Source organism: Lepisma saccharinum, unplaced genomic scaffold (assembly GCF_977018435.1).
Source record: "Lepisma saccharinum unplaced genomic scaffold, izLepSacc3.1 HAP1_SCAFFOLD_357, whole genome shotgun sequence".
Lineage (NCBI taxonomy): Eukaryota > Metazoa > Arthropoda > Insecta > Zygentoma > Lepismatidae > Lepisma > Lepisma saccharinum.
The window spans coordinates 16610-34869 of record NW_028143073.1 but is presented as its reverse complement, the minus strand read 5'-3'; the positions used below and the strand labels follow the sequence as shown (position 1 = coordinate 34869).

The following is an 18260-nucleotide window of genomic DNA, read 5'->3' as shown; positions in this document are numbered from 1 at the left end:
TCATAGGAAAAGAAATGTAAACACATGATTTGTCTTCATTTATAATTCAATAATTTTATGGGCAAAAATAGCAAACATTTTGTGTAGAAAATGTACAATATACTAATCATGTTAAACGATAATTAGTGTCAATATCATTAAACTGTAAATAAACATGACAGCTGATATTTTTCAAACTATTATTAAAAAAAAAAATCTCCAAAATTCAAGTAAAAATTGTATAGAAATATTTAAGTTAATATTTTAACTTACAATTACAAAGTACATCCAGAATGTTTTAGTTTCGTGGAAGAAAAGTTACTGAAATTATTATTAGTTTCATTAACAAACTCAACAAACATTTCCACAGTAGTTAGAGTATCAGAAACAGAAAAAAATGTATGTTTATGTATTCTTTTTTATTTGCATTAATCAAACTGTTCAAATATTTTACAGGGCCATTTACTAGAAAAAGGCCTTATACGTATAATAAACGTATATCCATGTGCATGGTGCCAAAAACCACGCAGGAAATTTTAACAGCTTTTTTTAAATAATCGATTTAAATGAAAAAATCCAATTTAAATTATAGAAATCAACAAAACTGATTTTTATAGTAAAATCATGATTTTTATCTACCCTGATGATTTTACATGGCAGCCCTTAACTTGGCATGATAGCTATATTCTGAAGCATCTTGTCAAAAATTAAACTCTGACTGGTCTCTCAGTAAATAGGGTCTTGATCTTGACATGATGTGGTGCCACATGCAGAAGGCATATTCTTACCTCTAGAAATATTCAAAGAAATACAAATATTTTAGTAAACATGGTCAAAAAGTGTCACCAGCTGACAATACTCTGTGAAGTAGAATAAATTGAGATTGTATTGCAGATTTTTTCCACTTAATATTTACAGTATACAAATATTATTTTTTATGTAAAGTATGAATGGTATTTCATGTTTAATTACCTTTCATTTTTCCTTTACTTGGTATAATGTAACATAAATTTGATCAAAGAAGTTAATTGCTAAATAAATAATGTGTTCTATTATTGTGGATATTATGATTGCTATGGAAACAGCAGATAATCCCAGCTGCCTTTCCAGAGGATGATGAAGGGATTTGCTAAACCATCAGCTATCTCACTTTACAGTACAATGAGGTTGAGGAAGATATCAACCGCTTGGCCAAAATAGCCTAGACCACAATGCAGAAAGCAAGGAAAATACGATCTAAAGAAGGTTGGTTGTGTATGTGTTGAACACTATCTAACTTTACTTAGAAAAATGATATTGTAGCTGCCATTGCCAACTGGCGAAAGGAAGCTTTTGAGTCCTGATCCTTCATTTACCAATTCTTTCTCTAACAGAACTATCGTTATATTCAGGAAAATATGTGTATATTTGTATGTTCTTATATAAAGTAGTAACCCTGGTATCACAGTATGTTGAGTTGTCATAGCAATCTCTCAAGCATAGATTCTGGGTTAGAGCTCCTGCTTGATGCATACGTTCCTTTATGTTTCAATTTCATCTAATCACCATTCATCTTCATCACACTGAATAACCTAAAGAGGAATAAAAATGACATAAAATAAGAAAAATTCTAAGAGAGACCATAATAGGAATATACATCCGAGTTAAGATACACACACATCTACTCGTATGTGTAGATAAATAAGTACACATACCAAACAATAGGAAAGACATAGGAAGCAAGAGCTAAGAAAACAATTGAGAGGGTTCTAAAGCCATGCTAAAGCATAGGCCCAAATTTCAATGGATAACTGTACAACTAATGTAGATTCAGTAAGGAAGAAATGTTCTGATATAAAAGATTGTTCTATTCACTACAACCTGTTATCCTTATAATTTTGTTTCGATTGAAGGTATTTAAGTAAATAACAGAAAATATAAGGTCATGTTCATACTGCGGTATACAGATGGCACTGAAGCAGTAGTTTTGTCAATACTGATGTATTTTTTATCTTATATGACTAGTATGGAAGATTTCGTGGTGAAACGAAGATCACATGTTCTTTCCACAAGTATCTGAAATACTATGTGAAAAAATGAAAACATTTTGTTCCTTAGGAAAGTAGTGGTTATCATAACAGCAATTCCAGAAAATTGTCAACCTGGAATGTGAAAATCAAAGTGTAAACAAGTAGCATGTATCATACCTTGTTGGAAAGAAACTTCATGTAGATTAATGTAGTATAATTATCTCCTAATGTTACTGATTTTTGCAGCTGCAGTATAAAAAAATATGATGGTACTGCTAGTCAGAACTCGCATTGTATAAATAATGGTTTTATTTTATTTATAAAATCATTCAGAAACTATCGACCTGAAAGTTAATTATATTACTAGAATGTGCATAAAAATAACATTATTTTGCACAGAAACTGTATACTAAAAATATCATGCATGAAGAAGTAATGCATGCTAAACTTCGTTAAGCGGTAGTGTCAGTCCGTTACCAAAATATTTGAAAAAGTTTTTTTATAAGAAAATCCAAAGTGACAATTTCATGAAACTTTATATCCTGTGTTAGGTTTACCCAGACTACTCAGACAAAAAATTTCACAGTTATATCTTAAGGCATTAGGGTATTATGGGTAGGTAATGGACTGACACTGGTAACGGACTGACTTTGGTAACAGACTGACATTATAAGGAAAAGTTATATAAAATATTAAAAAACTTTCATACATGCTACTTGACAGTCCTGCTTTAATATTTGTTACTCAAATTATTTTCATAAAGTTATAAAATAATGTTAGTTATATTATAAAATAATTTTTATTGTAAAAATCATACTTAAATATATTTTAACAAAATATATTTTCTTTTGCTTCAGTAAACTGATTCGAGATGCCAAAGATCAAGCAATGCTGAGAAGCAGCGGAATTATAGACAGCGTATGAAAACAAAGGCTTGTTATGAAGAAGTAAAGAGAAAAGACTCTGAAAGACAGAAAATAAAAAGAAGTGCACTTAGTGAGAGAGGTAAACGGCAGCTTAAGAAGAAAAACCGTGAATACAAATGGAAGGAAAGACAGAGAAAAAGATAAACTGCTGGTAGTCAGAATAATGCTAGTGCCACTGTTCCTCTTGAAACACCAACAACATCTTTCATTGAAACACCGACAAAAGTGTATTCATCACGTCAATCATTTGGGAAAGCAAAAAAAAACGTGCATCATCTGCCTTACCTGTTTCTCCCAGAAAGAGACAAGCTCTTATAGTTGATTTTGCAAGGAATGAAGGACTAAAGATTGGTAATACCTCTACAGCTGCCTCAAGTGCCCAAACAGAATCAGAAACTAGAAATTTTATTAAAGAATTTTACTCCACGGATGAAATCTCTTGGCAAGCTCCTGAAGCAAGAGACTGTGTAACTGTGCATGAAGGTGGAGTGAAAAGAAAATATCAGAAACGGTACTTACTTACAACCCTTCAGGAAGCATATGCAATATTTTGCTTGAAGCATGCCCAGATAAAAATAAGTTTTTCCACTTTTGCTGATTGCAGGCCCAAGTTTGTGTTTCTTTTATGAAATATACCTCAAAATGTTTGTGTTTGCATGACACATGAAAACATTAAACTGTTATTAATCACCCTCCATTCTTCAGGTATACATGTTTCTACAGAATTTCGGCCATTTATAGACCAGATAGTATGTAGTCAAGATAATGAACGTTGTATGACTGGCAAATGCGAAATATGTCCAGACTTAAATTCCATAACAGACAGTGATGAAAGTGAAACAGATCTTTCAGAGTTCTGTAAGTGGTATGAGTGGGGAAATACTACTAACAGTGTTAAGAAAACTGAAAAGACTCGAACTGTCCAAGATTGTTTTGAGTCTCTGTCAGAAAAAAATCCACACTTTCTGCATCATACTTTCATAAAACGTAAACAGCAGATGACTTTCCAGGGAAGGATTCAAAACTTACATGAAAAAGAAGCTGTCTTACAAATTGACTTTTCTGAGAACTTCACATGCAAGGAACAGGATGAAATCCAATCTGCCCATTGGAGCAATAAACAAATTACTGTTTTTACAGCTGTAACTTGGTTTCACAATGGAACTACATCACAAAGGAAGTCTTTTGCTATTATATCTGACTGCCTTAATCATGATAAATACAGTGTACATGTATATTTACAGCATATTTTAGATTATTTCCAAAACGAACTTGGATTATCAATTTCCAGTCTTCATATTTTCTCAGATGGCGCAGCTTCACAGTTTAAGCAAAGGTACACTTTATGTAACATCACATATTTTTTTACAGCAGGAATAAACAACATTGAGTGGAGTTTTTTTTGCAACTTCCCACGGTAAAAGGGCTGTAGATGCAATTGGGGGAGAAGTAAAGAGGATGGCGAGGGAAGCTGTAATGGCTGGGAAGACTTCGATTCACTGTGCACATGAATTTGTCACATTTCTTCAAGAAAAGAAGACAAAAATTGTAGTAGCAGAAATCCAAATTTCCACCATAGAAGACGTGAAAGCAACACTAGATGAACGCTGGGTTAATATTCAACAAATTCCAAACACACACAATATTCACCATTTCAGAGTCATCTCTCAAAATGTCATTGAATGCTCCAACTATACAGGATCGACTGAGAAATTTGTTCATTCCTTCTTGAAAAATCAGTGTTCTGGAAGGTACGAAGTATTACAAAACAGTTCTTTGGAAGTCGAGAAATATTATGCAGTATTTTATGATCAGACATTTTATATTGGCAGAATATTAACCATGGACAATGATGAAATTACACTTAAATTTTTACATCGTTCAGTTAACAGCTTTTTCTGGCCACGACCTAATGATATAGAAACTGTAAACAAGAAGTTTTTATTTTATGGTCCAGTTGAATTGCAGGGTGCTGGTCCTTTTGAAATTCCACATTTAAGAGAAATAGTCGTACAGTATTAGCACAGTTTATATACAGCTTATTTCCTTTGTACAGTGTTTAAATAGTGTTTGTGGGACTTATTGTTAGTAGTTTTTAGTGTTACTTTAACTAATTTCAGTTATATAGTAAAGAAAAACATTCTTCTTAGTAAGAATATGTAAGTCTGTTAAGTTTATGAATATATTTCAGAAGGTGTCAGTCCGTTACCATACATGTCAGTCCGTTACCATACATGTCAGTCCGTTACCAGGCTTATTTTATTTTTTTCTGAACCACTGAATAAAACTGAAGCATTCAGATTTTGCTGTCTTACTGTACCACCTTCCACTATTAATCATTGAAAAAGAGAAGTACTAAAGTGTCGAACTTTCAGAGAATTTTATCAAAACATTCAGTAATTTGAAACCGTGGGTTGACACATGTGTCAGTCCGTTACCATGCAGTTTTTTATTATTTTCTCCATGATTTACTTGACTTAATTCCTTCAGTTCCTATTGGAACATAGGGCATCCACGAAGTGTCTCCATCTCACTCTGTTGCATGCGATCTTCTTCATTTCTTTCCAACTTTTCCCCTGTTGTTTTCCTTCTTCTTCAACAGTACGTCTCCATGAACTTTTGGGTCTTCCCCTTTTGCTAGCACCTTGAGGGTTCCAGTAAAGTGCTTCTTTTTCAATTGTGTTGTCTGCTTTCCTTAGTGTGTGTCCTATCCAGTTCCATTTTCTTCTTTTAATTTGGTTTTTAATCTGGTCTTCTGATGCTCGTATCCAAAGTTCTTGATTTGTAATTACTTCTGGCCAATGTACATTTAATATTCTCCTGAGACATCTGTTAATAAAAACTTGTAGTCCATTTGTGATTTCAGTTGTGACTTTCCAGGATTCTGCTCCATACAGCAATACTGATTTAACATTACTTCTAAAAATCTTTAACTTTGTTTCTGTAGTTATAATCCTACTTTTCCATATTGGGTAAAGTTGTACAAAGGCCCCATTTGCTTTCTTGATGCGTTGTTTTACATCATGTTCTGCTCCTCCATTTGTTGCAACTATACTTCCTAAGTAAGTAAAATTGTCTACATCCTCTAATATTTCATTTTGTAGTTGAATATAATCTTGGATTCTTGCATTTATTCGCATTGTTTTAGTCTGATTTATTTAATGTCAGTCCAAATTTTTTAGCTTCTACAACCAGATCTTCCAATTTAGTTTTTGCATCTCTATAAGATTCTGACAACAGACACACATCATCGGCAAAATCTAAATCTTCTAATCTATCCATAAGGCCCCATTGCATTCCTCTTCTTTTTCCCTTTATGGTTTCCCTCATTACTGTATCTATTACGAGAAGAAAAATAAGAGGTGACAGAATACATCCCTGCCTCACTCCAGATTCTGTTTCAAAGGGTTCTGTAACATCTCCTTCATGAATAACTTGACTCTTGTATTGGGTGTTGGGTGTTGGAATGTGAGAACTTTAAGAGAGAGTGGTAGACTTCAGCAAGCAGTAGCCCAAATGCAGGCCTACAGGTTGGACATATTGGGGATCAGTGAGACAAGATGGAAAGGATTTGGAGAGATGAGAACTAAAGACGGATTTACATTCCTATATTCAGGAAGAGAAGAGGAGGAACAACATCGGGATGGTGTAGGTATTCTCTTGAGTAAGATAGCAAAGAAAAGCTTATTGGAATGGAACCCTGTTTCTGAAAGAATTATAACTGCAAAGTTCAAAGCAAAGGTGAGAAGCATTAAAATAGTACAATGCTATGCCCCAACAGAAGTTTCAGACATAACAGAAAAAAGGGAATTTTATTCAAAATTGCACCAAGTACTAGTTCATAATAAGAAAGACATATGCATCTAGATGGGAGATATAAATGCAAAAATTGGATCAGATAATGAAGGAATAGAGCAAATTATGGGTAGACATGGACTGGGGGAAATGAATGAAAATGGCCAGTTATTTGTTGACCTTTGTGCAGAAAATGACTTGATCATAGGTGGAACTGTTTTTCCCCACAAAGATATCCATAAAGTGACATGGGTATCACCTGATCATGTGACAGAAAATCAAATTGACCATGTTTGCATTACCCGTAAATGGAGAAGATCCCTTCTAGATGTAAGAAATAAAAGAGGAGCCGATATTGGTAGTGATCACCACTTGGTAATTGCAGTCTTTAAACTTCGTATAATGGCAGCATGTAAAAAGTTTTCAAAAATGGGAAAGAAATTTGATTTGAAAAAGTTAAATGATAAAGATACAAGAAATAGATCTGTATTGGAACTTAGGAACAGGTTTGAAGGTTTACAAATGGAGCAAGATGAAGATATAGAAGAAAGAGAAGAGGATACAATAGAGAGAAAATGGAAGAAGACCAAAACTAATTTGATAGAAATAAGTTAAAACATTTTAGGATATAGGGAAAGTAATCAGGAAGATTGGACGTCAACGAACACATGGGACAAAATTAAAGCTAGAAAAATGAAGAAGGAAGAATTAAATACTGCAAAAACAAGAACCCAAAAGAGTTCGCTACAAAGACAATATAAAGATCTTGATAGAAAAGTGAAGAAGAGTGCTCGAAATGATAAACGCAATTGGATAGAACAGCAAGCAAGAGTAGCAGAGGAAGCAGCAAGTAAGGGTGATTTAAAACAACTTTATCAAACAACATGCTTACTATCAAAGCGACAATTTAAGAAAAATATACCAGTCAAGGATAAGAATGGCAGGCTGTTAACGGATAAACAAGAATAAATGAAGAGATGGAAACAGCACTTTGAAGAGGTATTAAATAGGAACATCAGAGAAAATGACAGAACGAGAGAAATAGAGAGTGAGGCTGAAGAAACTGAAGAAAATGAAGAGCGTACAGAGATGAGAATTTCAGACCTTCCTCCTTCAATTCAGGAAATCAAACTAGCACTTAAGCAACAAAAGAATGGGAAAGCAGCTGGAATAGACCAAATTCCACCAGAGATTTTGAAGGTAAATGTGAACTTGATGGCAGAAATATTATATGAAGTGTTCGCGGCAGTTTGGGAAAAAGAGAAAATGCCAGAAAATTGGAAAAGGGGTCTTATAATAAAAATTCCAAAAAAAGGCGATATGACAAATTGTAATAACTGGAGAGGAATCACGCTGTTATCGGTCCCAAGTAAAATACTAACTAGGGTTATATTAAATCGCATTCAAGATAAAGTAGAAGCCAAGATTAGGAGAGAGCAAGCAGGATTTCGTTCTAGTAGATCATGCACAGATCAAATCTGCACATTAAGGATTATCATTGAGCAATGTATAGAATGGAATACTAGATTGTATACCATCTTTGTAGATTTTGAGAAAGCCTTTGATTCTATAACAAGGGAAAAAATGTGGCAAATATTACAGAAGTTTGGAATACCACTTAAGATAACAAGGATAATCCAGGAGTCATTTTCTCCATAGTCAGACAAAATTGTGGAAAGTTTGTTACTGGGTTAAAAAGGACTCTTTTTGTTATCTAACATGGTGATGTTTTGGAAATGTAATATTGCATATCTGCCTAATTAAAAATTTAAAAATCTGAAGAAAATCTTCTAAAGTGTCAGTCCGTTACATCTGGAATTGCTCATTAAAATTTTTCAAGTGGTTTTTCGTTGCAATACACTCCGAGGTGGAGATTTTAGCTAACACTGTTGCTGAGAATTCACTCCGTGTTTTCTACCAATATGATCAATGCGAGTGCTTCGAAATCGTGAAAGTTATATCAAGTTACCAGAGAATAATGAATCCAGTACATGCTGGAAGAAGGGAACATCGGAAAAAAACTCTAAGGTAAGTCTTATATTTAAATGCTTTTTGCTTCATTTATCAAAAGCAAAACGTTTGTAATATGCAAGAGTGATGCGGAATATATGATTTATTTATATGTTGAGGAAATACCTTCTGATATAATTTCTGTGAGAATATCGCTTGAACTTGTCTATCTTTTCAACACAGCCTGCATTTTCCCTTACAATCGAAGTTGATAATTCTTTGCAATTGTAAAATCAGAAGAGAATCTTATTTTAAATTAGGCATAATGCAGATAATTACAGATTTGTGAGTGATTATTACTAGAGCATGAAATAACTTGATATAAATTACATTCTGGCATTAAATCGATATTGCACAAAATGCTCTACTATCGTTCCTGTGAGATTATTTTTGAATTTCACTGGTGCTATTCAAATGTATGTACATCGAAATTTGTATTACAAATCAGTCGTTCACTTTGCCCTTGTACATGGTTGGAATGAGTCCTTTCACCTCTTTTGAACAAGATTTTTCTCCTTTTTGGTTTTGAAACTTGAACACAGTTCATGAAGCTTACAAATGGAAGTAAGTGAAGCTAAATTAGGTTGGATTGGAATAGATTTAATGTGAGATCCCCGAATTTTGTACAAGTTCTGGACAACGTTCTGCTATCTTCTTTCACAGAATCAGATCAGAAAACCGGTTTTGTAAGCTGTATATGAGGGTGTAAAACTCTTTCGTTTTCTCGTTCTTTCATAATTTTGAATGCCTTGTAATGGTAGTGCATCATTTCCAATCAGTTCATGCCTTATGCATTTAAAGTGTACAAGTACACCCTAACAGCTAAAAGAGTAAAGTCTTGACCATCTAGCAAACAATAGTTTGCATGTTTACTGAGAATTTACAAATTAGTATGGATTAGTAAAGATTACTAGTCCACATATTGTACAAGTGCAAGACCAATAATATATTTGTTGGTAAGATTGATTGATTTTCAGAGATATCATAATTTGTCCTGATTATGTTACGAATATTTGATTCATTAAACTACTGAAGTCCAAGTCATATTTAACATGCACTGTAAAGACAAATCTAAGTCACTGAAGTGAGCTCATACTGTGAATTAAACCTTTAATAATTCTGTTATAACAAGACCACTTCATTAACCATTTTGGTGCAATTTTGATCAATTATATTAACATCCACTTACACAACATCTCTAAGTTGTTTTTATTTTATTATTACTTCAACTTGTCTGAGGTTGTAACAATGTAATGTCAAGGTGTTTTTTTTTATCTTGGTTCAGTTCATAGTCTCATATACCATATTAACAATATTTTTATTTGTTCCTTTTGCAGATGAACATTTGATAATCTATGTATTTCACCTGTCTTCTAAGAATACCTTGAAATTTGTAAAAAGGACAACAGATTTGACTAACAATGGTAACCCCATACCGTGGAAATTTGTGGATATGCTTCTATGGAATCAAAATCGTCCGTGTGGATTGTTTGAACTTTACATATTTGGCAGATACATGGTTGAATGCGATGGTTTACAAGAAATCAAGAGTCCAAAATGTACTCAAGAAATTATATTACAAGACTTCTTAATATCTGGTTGCAAGTAGTCAGCAATTGGGAACGGTATATTCGAGAAACTGAAAATAATGGGAATGGTATAACTTGTTTGTCTTGTCTGTCAAGTTGTAGCACACATTCCTTGAATTTTTTTCCAGTTCCATTTTTTAAAGTTATTTGGATATTTGCTAAAAATCTTAAGGATATTCATTGCTTTCTGATGCGATAATGATTCCAAGACAGCAAGAAGCATACATATCTCTGAGAGAATGACATACTGTTTTGCAGGGTGAGAAAGAAGGAGAGTGAAGTTACATTGAAACATAAATGTTAATTTGAATTTATTCGTATAGCCCCTTCATGAATGATTTGAAACTTATTCTAATGGTAATTATTACCATATTGTATCTTAGAAAAATTCTCTCACAATTCTTATCTGAGTAATGCTGAACTTTAAAATATCAACAGTGTTTGGAAAGTTACTTTTCAAAAGTAATTCAAAGTTAATCACTTGAGAAATTAATTCAGTTATAACTACTGTTGCTTTAAAAAGTATTTAATTTAGTTACAATTACAATTATTTTATTCTAGATTAGTTATATCTCGTAAGATGTGGTTCAGAACATGAAATGCAAGGGTGCTATTCATTTCATCACAGGTGACCACCAACAACTTAGCATTAAGTTTCATTTATAATTATAACTGTTGGTCCCCGTGATGGAGTGGTTAGCACAGTGCGTTATGGTGCTAGGAGTCTCTGGTTCGAATCCCAGCATGGTAGTTCTTTGTATGTGATCCTTCATAAGTTTCATCATAATATCACTCATTCTCATGTTCGCGATTAGACAAAAATGGCAGAAAATCGTAGTAAAATAAACTAAATGAATCGACCAAATAATTATAACTAAGTTAATATATTTTATGTAAATACAGAGGCAATAAAATCCACATCTTTTACTTAAAGATGAAAAAATAATATTTTATTGTATTTGTTGTTGAGCAAACTATATATTATTCAGAATTACTGTTGAACTGTGGTATACCAACGACGATTGTTGGAGGTTATATAGCCCTATGTCGAAATTATTCTAATTAAAATACACTTGGAATAGATACATTCTGGTTCTTTGCAATAAATAAGATTGTTCTCATGGTCTCACGATTTCAATAATCACTAATTCATCCATTCTTTCAGGCGAACATATGATTCAACAAATTGTAAAAATTGAACAGAAGAACAATCCTTTCAATAGAAATTGTACACTTCTCTTCAGATCAAGTGGAACATACTTCAACTGTTCGAGATTATAAAGAGTGACACTTTATGTAAACAATAGTGAACAACTAAATTTCAATTTAGTTACTAGTTAGGTGGGAAAATAACTGAGTTTCACGTACTAACTTCATAATGTAAGTAGATTACAGTTTCTGTTACTCGAAAATGTTACTGTTACTTCCAAAGACAGCTGCAGAACAAACCAGTATAATTCATGAAGAACTGTGAAACATTACTTTGGACATTGTGTGGAGGCAAAATGTGTAAAATTGTACTTCAGTACTATGAAACGAACAAATAATCACTCTGCTGCTGGTTTACCTTTATTACCAGTTTACAAATAAAGGCCTCTCTGATGGCATAGTGGTAACGTCGTCACATTATAATCAAGGGGTTCAATACATGGTGGAGGAGGAGGTACATCGGATCCCACTTGAAACTGTATGTGTAGTCCTGTAGCCTACCCGTGCATAAAAAGGACTTAAAACATCAATTCAAGGTTCCCAAATAAATAATTTGCTGATAGTATAGTAATTTGAGCTTAAATTTCTAACTTCAGTTCTCTTCCAATCTTGCAAATAAGAACTTTTGAAGATTTTAATATACCCGAAAATATTATAAACTAAAAGATTATTTGGTCTTATCGTCATCCTGAGAAAATTGAATAATTTTTGTATAGATTGGAATTCTGCAAGAAAAATACATTAAGAAACTGAAATTTATGGCCTTGTGGAAAAATTAACATTACTAATCTTAAGCGTCTTTCAACAATGCTTATAATTGGAAAAAAATTGAAAATCTGTTTCATTTTTAACTTCATTTTACTAATACAGGATGCGGAAAATAATACCTTGCAATGACGTATCAACAATGAAAGCACTGTGCATTGCATTCTAACTAAGAATATTTTGAATGGTCACTCCATACACAAGAAGAGTACTTCTACTTCGCTGGAGCAAGCAAAAGAAAATAAGTCTCTGCGCAACGGGATTGCATGGAACGGAAGAAAGCGGCTGTAGTTACCAGCTTTTGCAGCATCATGTACTGCTTTGCTCTGCTCACTCGATTCCCCCCCCCCCCTTCTCTGTTGCTGTGTGCAACCTTTCTGCAGCAGAGATAATCGGGACAGAGTATAAAATCTCTGACCAAAGGTAGAAAGTACTGTCATACAAAATGAAACGTACAGTCAACGGAGCATTTGCTTCAAACTAATTCACAAAATGTTTTCAATTATTTCAATTACTGTCCTCACTTGGCCCATTTCACGTTTGAATTAACTACACTTATTATTGTATGTTTTTCTATGCATTCTAAATATTACAATAAATACAATAAATAAAACAACGGATTTTGTATTAATATTTTGACTATTAGTCCCTCCCACTAATGATATATTGCGTATATTTCTAATAAGAACATATAACTAAAATCTCATGATACTCAATTTCCCTGATATACTACTATTTCTTTTAAATCCACTAACTCACCTCTAACCAATATGGCATCATCTCACTTCAAGTATTCTATTTTATCTACCTTGATTATGCAGAGATCTAGAAATATAAGCAATATATCATCAGTGGGAGGGACTAATAGTCGAAATATTAATATAAAATCCGTTGTTTTATTTATTGTATTTATTTATTATTTATTGTAATATTTAGAATGCATAGAAAAACATACAATAATAAGTGTAGTTCATTCAAATGCGAAATGGGTCAAGTGAGGACAATAATTGAAATAATTGAAAACATTTTGTGAATTATTTTACATGTACGGAAATTTCATGGCATGTACATACATATGGTCCAGATTTTAGTCCGTATGCTAAATGTACGGCTTATCAATATTTGCACTTGCTGTTTTATCCCTAATATTTCGCTAAGAAATTCTTAAACCAACAGTACAGACCTGGAGACAAAAATACGGTCCGTTTGCTATGTGCATATGCTATTGCCACTTTCAAAAGTTTGCAACGCATACAGAGCGAAGCAGAAAATCTGGTAACTCCAGTGGCCCATTATGTAACCCCGTTTCTCTCACTGTTCATTGATAGAGCAGTCTTGCATCACTACTTGTGCAGAGACTTGTTCTTGTTCGCCTGGTCTACAGTTAGCTGGTACAGGGTATAGCCAATCAAAATATTTAATTTTATTATTCTAGGATATGTTGGTCTCTCAAACCAAAGTTCGATATTACGTGTATTAGCTTATGAGCTCCATAGTTGGCATGAGTAAGTGACAAAACAACCATTGCACTCAAGCGTTTGCGACTTATTTGACATAGTAAAATATAAATTTGTAATTGTATTTTGTAAAAAAAAAATATATATTATATGTCTTCAATAATGAATAAGTTTCAGCTAAAAATTAGTTATATAGCTTAAAATTTTAAAAAGTGCATAATTTATTTTTACCCCTTAGTTATACAAGATCCAATGGACCTAACAGGACCAGGCAATATTTCTGAGATGCTAATTCGACTGAACATGAAAAGAGGAGAAACCATCAACGTGATAGATCACAGGTTTGAAAGGATGTAAGAGCAAATTATGGTGAGGTAAATAATAAAAGTTATCCCACTATAGACTCTTACTCTCTCTCTCCAAAATTCTAACAGCAATTTTTATATTTCTATCTCACTCTTTTATCTCTATCCTTTACTCAATTCCCTCCCTCATCAATACACCAACATTTTCCATTTAATACAACTTGGAGGCAATTTAACCCATCTCATTCTCCGTCTCTTATCTTTCTCCTAATTTTCCTTAGAGATTGAATATCTCACCCCATTCTTCTTCAAGGCCTGATTTCCTTCTGTAATTTTTCCCTAATCATTAATTCTTCTTCTATTGTCCTTGGAGGCCTCACATCCCGTTATCTCATCCTCTACTCCACCATTCTCTTTCGAAACCTGGCTTCCACCTTTGTACTTCACTAATTTTTAATTTTTCCTTCATTCTCCTCTTGAGGCCTCAGATCCTCCAATCTAACACTTCATACTCCATTGAGGACTGGGGTGTAAGGGTTGACCTTCCACATAGTACACCCAAATGTCAACCTCACTTCCACATTAGTACACCGTGGACTGAAGACTAACGAGGTTCTGGCCCCATGGCCAGTATAATTTTGTTTGTATTGTCCTGTTCTTTGTCCTTATGTGTGCTGAGTGCCCTTTTACAGCCTCAGCTTTTAACAAAAGTCAGAAGATTTTAATATTTTATGATTTTAGTTCTGCAATGTTTCAGTTGTTATTTGTAACGATAAGGGGCTGGACCCCGTATAATGTGACGGGTGAAAAATAGCCTTAGTGCTTACGCACCCACAATTTTATATTCAAATTCAAAATCCAAATCCATTGAGGACTGACCTCTTCCCTCTCATTCCGTAATCTTTAATTCTGCCTCCATTTTCTTTGGAGTCCTACATCCTCCTATCTCACCCGCCATTCATGCATGAGACCTGGCCACCTTCTGCTTTCTTCAGTAATATTTAATATTTCTTCCATTATCCTTGGAGACCTCACATCGTGAGATTTCACACTTAATTCTTCTTTGAACCCTGACTTCCTTCTGACACTTTCCTTAATTTATAATTCTTCTTCCATTCTCCTTGGGGGCCTCACATTGCCTTATTTCACATTCTATCTTTTTGGAGTCCTGGCTTCTATCTGACACCTTGCCTAACTTCAAACTTTTTTTTCCATTCTCCTTCAAGGCCTCACATCGATCTATCTCGCTATTTTGCAGCCTGTCACAATTCTGTCTCCTTCCCTAATCAATTATTCTTCCAACATTCTACTTCTATCTAACCAACCTTTCTTCATGGAGGTCTGTCTTCTTTCTGGTTCCTTTTTATATCTTTAATGCATCCTCCATTATATTTGGAAGCTCACATTCTCTTATCTCATCTTCCATCCTTCTTGGAGCCAGGTTTTCTTCTGTCGCCTTCAATAATCTTAAATCATTTCTCCATAATCTTAAGAGCGCCACATTTTCAATTTTCTTTGAGTTCTGCCATTCTTCTGGTTCCTTCACTAATCTTCAATTCTTCATCCCTTCTTTTTAGAGGACTCTCAGCTTTCTTTCTTTCCCTCCATTTTCCTTGGAGGGCTGGCTTCCTTATGTTTCCTTACATAACCCCTTAAGTGGATGTTTCGATTTTATAAATTGAGTTACAAGCGGGTTTCCCGAGCTGTGTTCGGGGTTGCAATGTGTAACGTTAAGTGGGTTGGCTGAGCTTGGTTTGGGCAGGAAAGTTTATTCCAACTTCAGATCGGGTAACGCAAATTGTTCTCGGGTATTGTTGTGTACACTATGCAGAATCCGAAGCACAGTTGCTTTTGTAGTTTTGTAGTTTTTTTTAATGGCAGCACGGTATTATTAACTGAGCGGGAATAGCTTGTGTTTCTTCCATGTGAGAGAATGGCTGAGCAAATGGAAAGTGCGGACCAAATTCGACTTCTTCTTGAGGATTCCAGTTGTGATGAAATTTCGGAATTTGATATTAGTGATTCTGAAAGAGATAGGAACTATGATATTTCATCAGAGGAGAGTGGAAGTGAAGAAGTTGAAGGTGAACAACAAGAAGAAGAATATGAAGCTTGAACCATTATACCTCAGTGTCAAAGATCGGAGATTCCTTTCAGAGGTGACTCTGGAATAAAGGTAAACTTTACAAATCCTTCTCATCTAATGATTTTTTTTTGGATTTTTTGTAAACGATGAACTAAATGATGAAATAAATATATACATAAATTCCAAGATGAGATTGTATTATCCAATGCTACTATTCAAAATGTTGAATAATATTTGACGATATTTCTGTTTTGTCAATTTACAAATTAATTAGTAAAAGGAATAAATAAAAAAGGTAAAAAAAAAGGCAAAGTGCTCCCCTGTGCTTAGCACCATGCCATGAAAGCGTATAGGGGGTGTGGGTGTAATGCCCCACACTTTCTTGATTCAGTCATGAGTGGGGGTGATGTGATCAGCATCACGCCCCTGACCGCAATTACCCCCCCCACCCAGGGTTTCCCCCAGGTACCCATGTTATTCGACGCTGGGTGGGCGCCGGGGCCGCTTCCAACGTTAGAAAAGTTCCCGGATTTGAACCGCCTGGGGATCAAACCCGGGACCTTGAGCATGGTAGTCAGACACGTTACCAGACATAAATTCCAAAAATTCTTTCTGTTGTGCCAATTTTAAAATAATAACTCAAAGGAATATATATATACATATATTCCAATATGTAATATGAAAACTAACTAACTAACTAACTAACTAACTAACTAACTCTCTAGCCTTCTTAAACCCGAAGGTTCATGGCTGCAGCAACACAGGCCTTCCATCTGTTCCTATCTTGAGCAAGTTCTAAATACTCTTTTCCATCCCTACCGATTTCCTTTAAGTCCATCTCAACGTTGTCCCTCCATCTTCGTCTTGGCCTTCCTACAGGTCTCTTACCATCTGGTTTCCCAACAAGAATCCTGTAAACTCCTCTTTCCTCTCCCATTCGTGCCACATGTCCTGCCCACCTAAGTCTTCTTGATTTAATTATTCTAATAATATCTGGACATGAGTACAAATTATGTAGTTCTAAATTATGTAACCTTCTCCACTCACCTGTCTCCTCATCCCTTTTAGGTCCAAAGATTTTCCTAAGGATTTTATTTTCAAATACTCTCAATTTATGTTCCTCTTTCAATGTAAGGGACCAAGTTTCACACCCATATAATACTACAGGCAAAATTACTGTTTTGTATATTTTAACTTTTAGTTTCTTAGATATTAAACGAGAAGACAAAAGTTTATGAAGAGAGAAGTAACATGCATTTCCTGAATTAAGCCTACTTTTTATTTCCTCTTTAATATAATTTTCATTTGTTAATATTACTCCTAAGTATTTGAATTTGGAAACTGGTTCAAACGAGTTGTTATCAATAATTAGATTTTGATTATTACCTAACACTTGGTTTCGGCCTGTAAGCATATATTTAGTTTTCTCTTTGTTAACTTCCAAACCTATCTCTTTAGCAGTTTTGAAAAATATTTTAGCATTATTCTTAATTGTATTCACATCATCCCCCAGTAAGTCTACATCATCTGCATATGCTAACAACTGAGTCACACCATTTAATTTTAGTCCTTCTTTAGTTTCTTTTACCTTCCTTACAGCATATTCTAAGGCAAAATTAAAGAGCAATGGAGATAATGCATCTCCTTGTTTTAACCCATCATGAATTGTAAATTTGTCAGACATATTATTATGAAAACTTTGAACAATATTCAATGGAAGCTCTGTTATGTCAATTTGTCAAATTATAAGTTAAAAGAATAAAGATATAGATATATTCCTAAATGAAATGTACTTTCCATCGTGTTATTCAAAACGTTGAACAATATTTGAATTTTTTTCTGTCTTGTGTGTCCGCTAATTTCTTTGTCTACTAGATTGTCAAGAAGAGAGACAGAGAGACAGAGAGACAGAGAGAGAGAGAGAGAGAGATATTGAGAGAGAGTGAGAGTGTGTGTGTGTGTGACTAAAACCTAAAAGTGAACTGAAATTACTGCACACATAATTTAAAGTAAACTGTCTCACTACATTGTCAAAGAGAGAGAGAGAGAGAGAGAGAGAGAGAGAGAGAGAGAGAAAGAGAGAGAGAGTCTGTGTGTGTGTGAGAGTGAGAGAGTGCGAGTGTGTGTGTG

General features: G+C 34.1%; 1 protein-coding gene across 1 annotated transcript; it reads left to right on the top strand.

Annotated features, from left to right (window-relative positions):
* Positions 1-6340: 6340 nt before the first annotated feature.
* LOC145982712 (protein CFDP2-like) lies at positions 6341-6781 on the top strand. The gene has a single exon (XM_083116077.1). It carries the CDS (start codon positions 6341-6343, stop codon positions 6779-6781), a length of 441 nt encoding a protein of 146 aa, XP_082972203.1.
* Positions 6782-18260: the final 11479 nt, after the last annotated feature.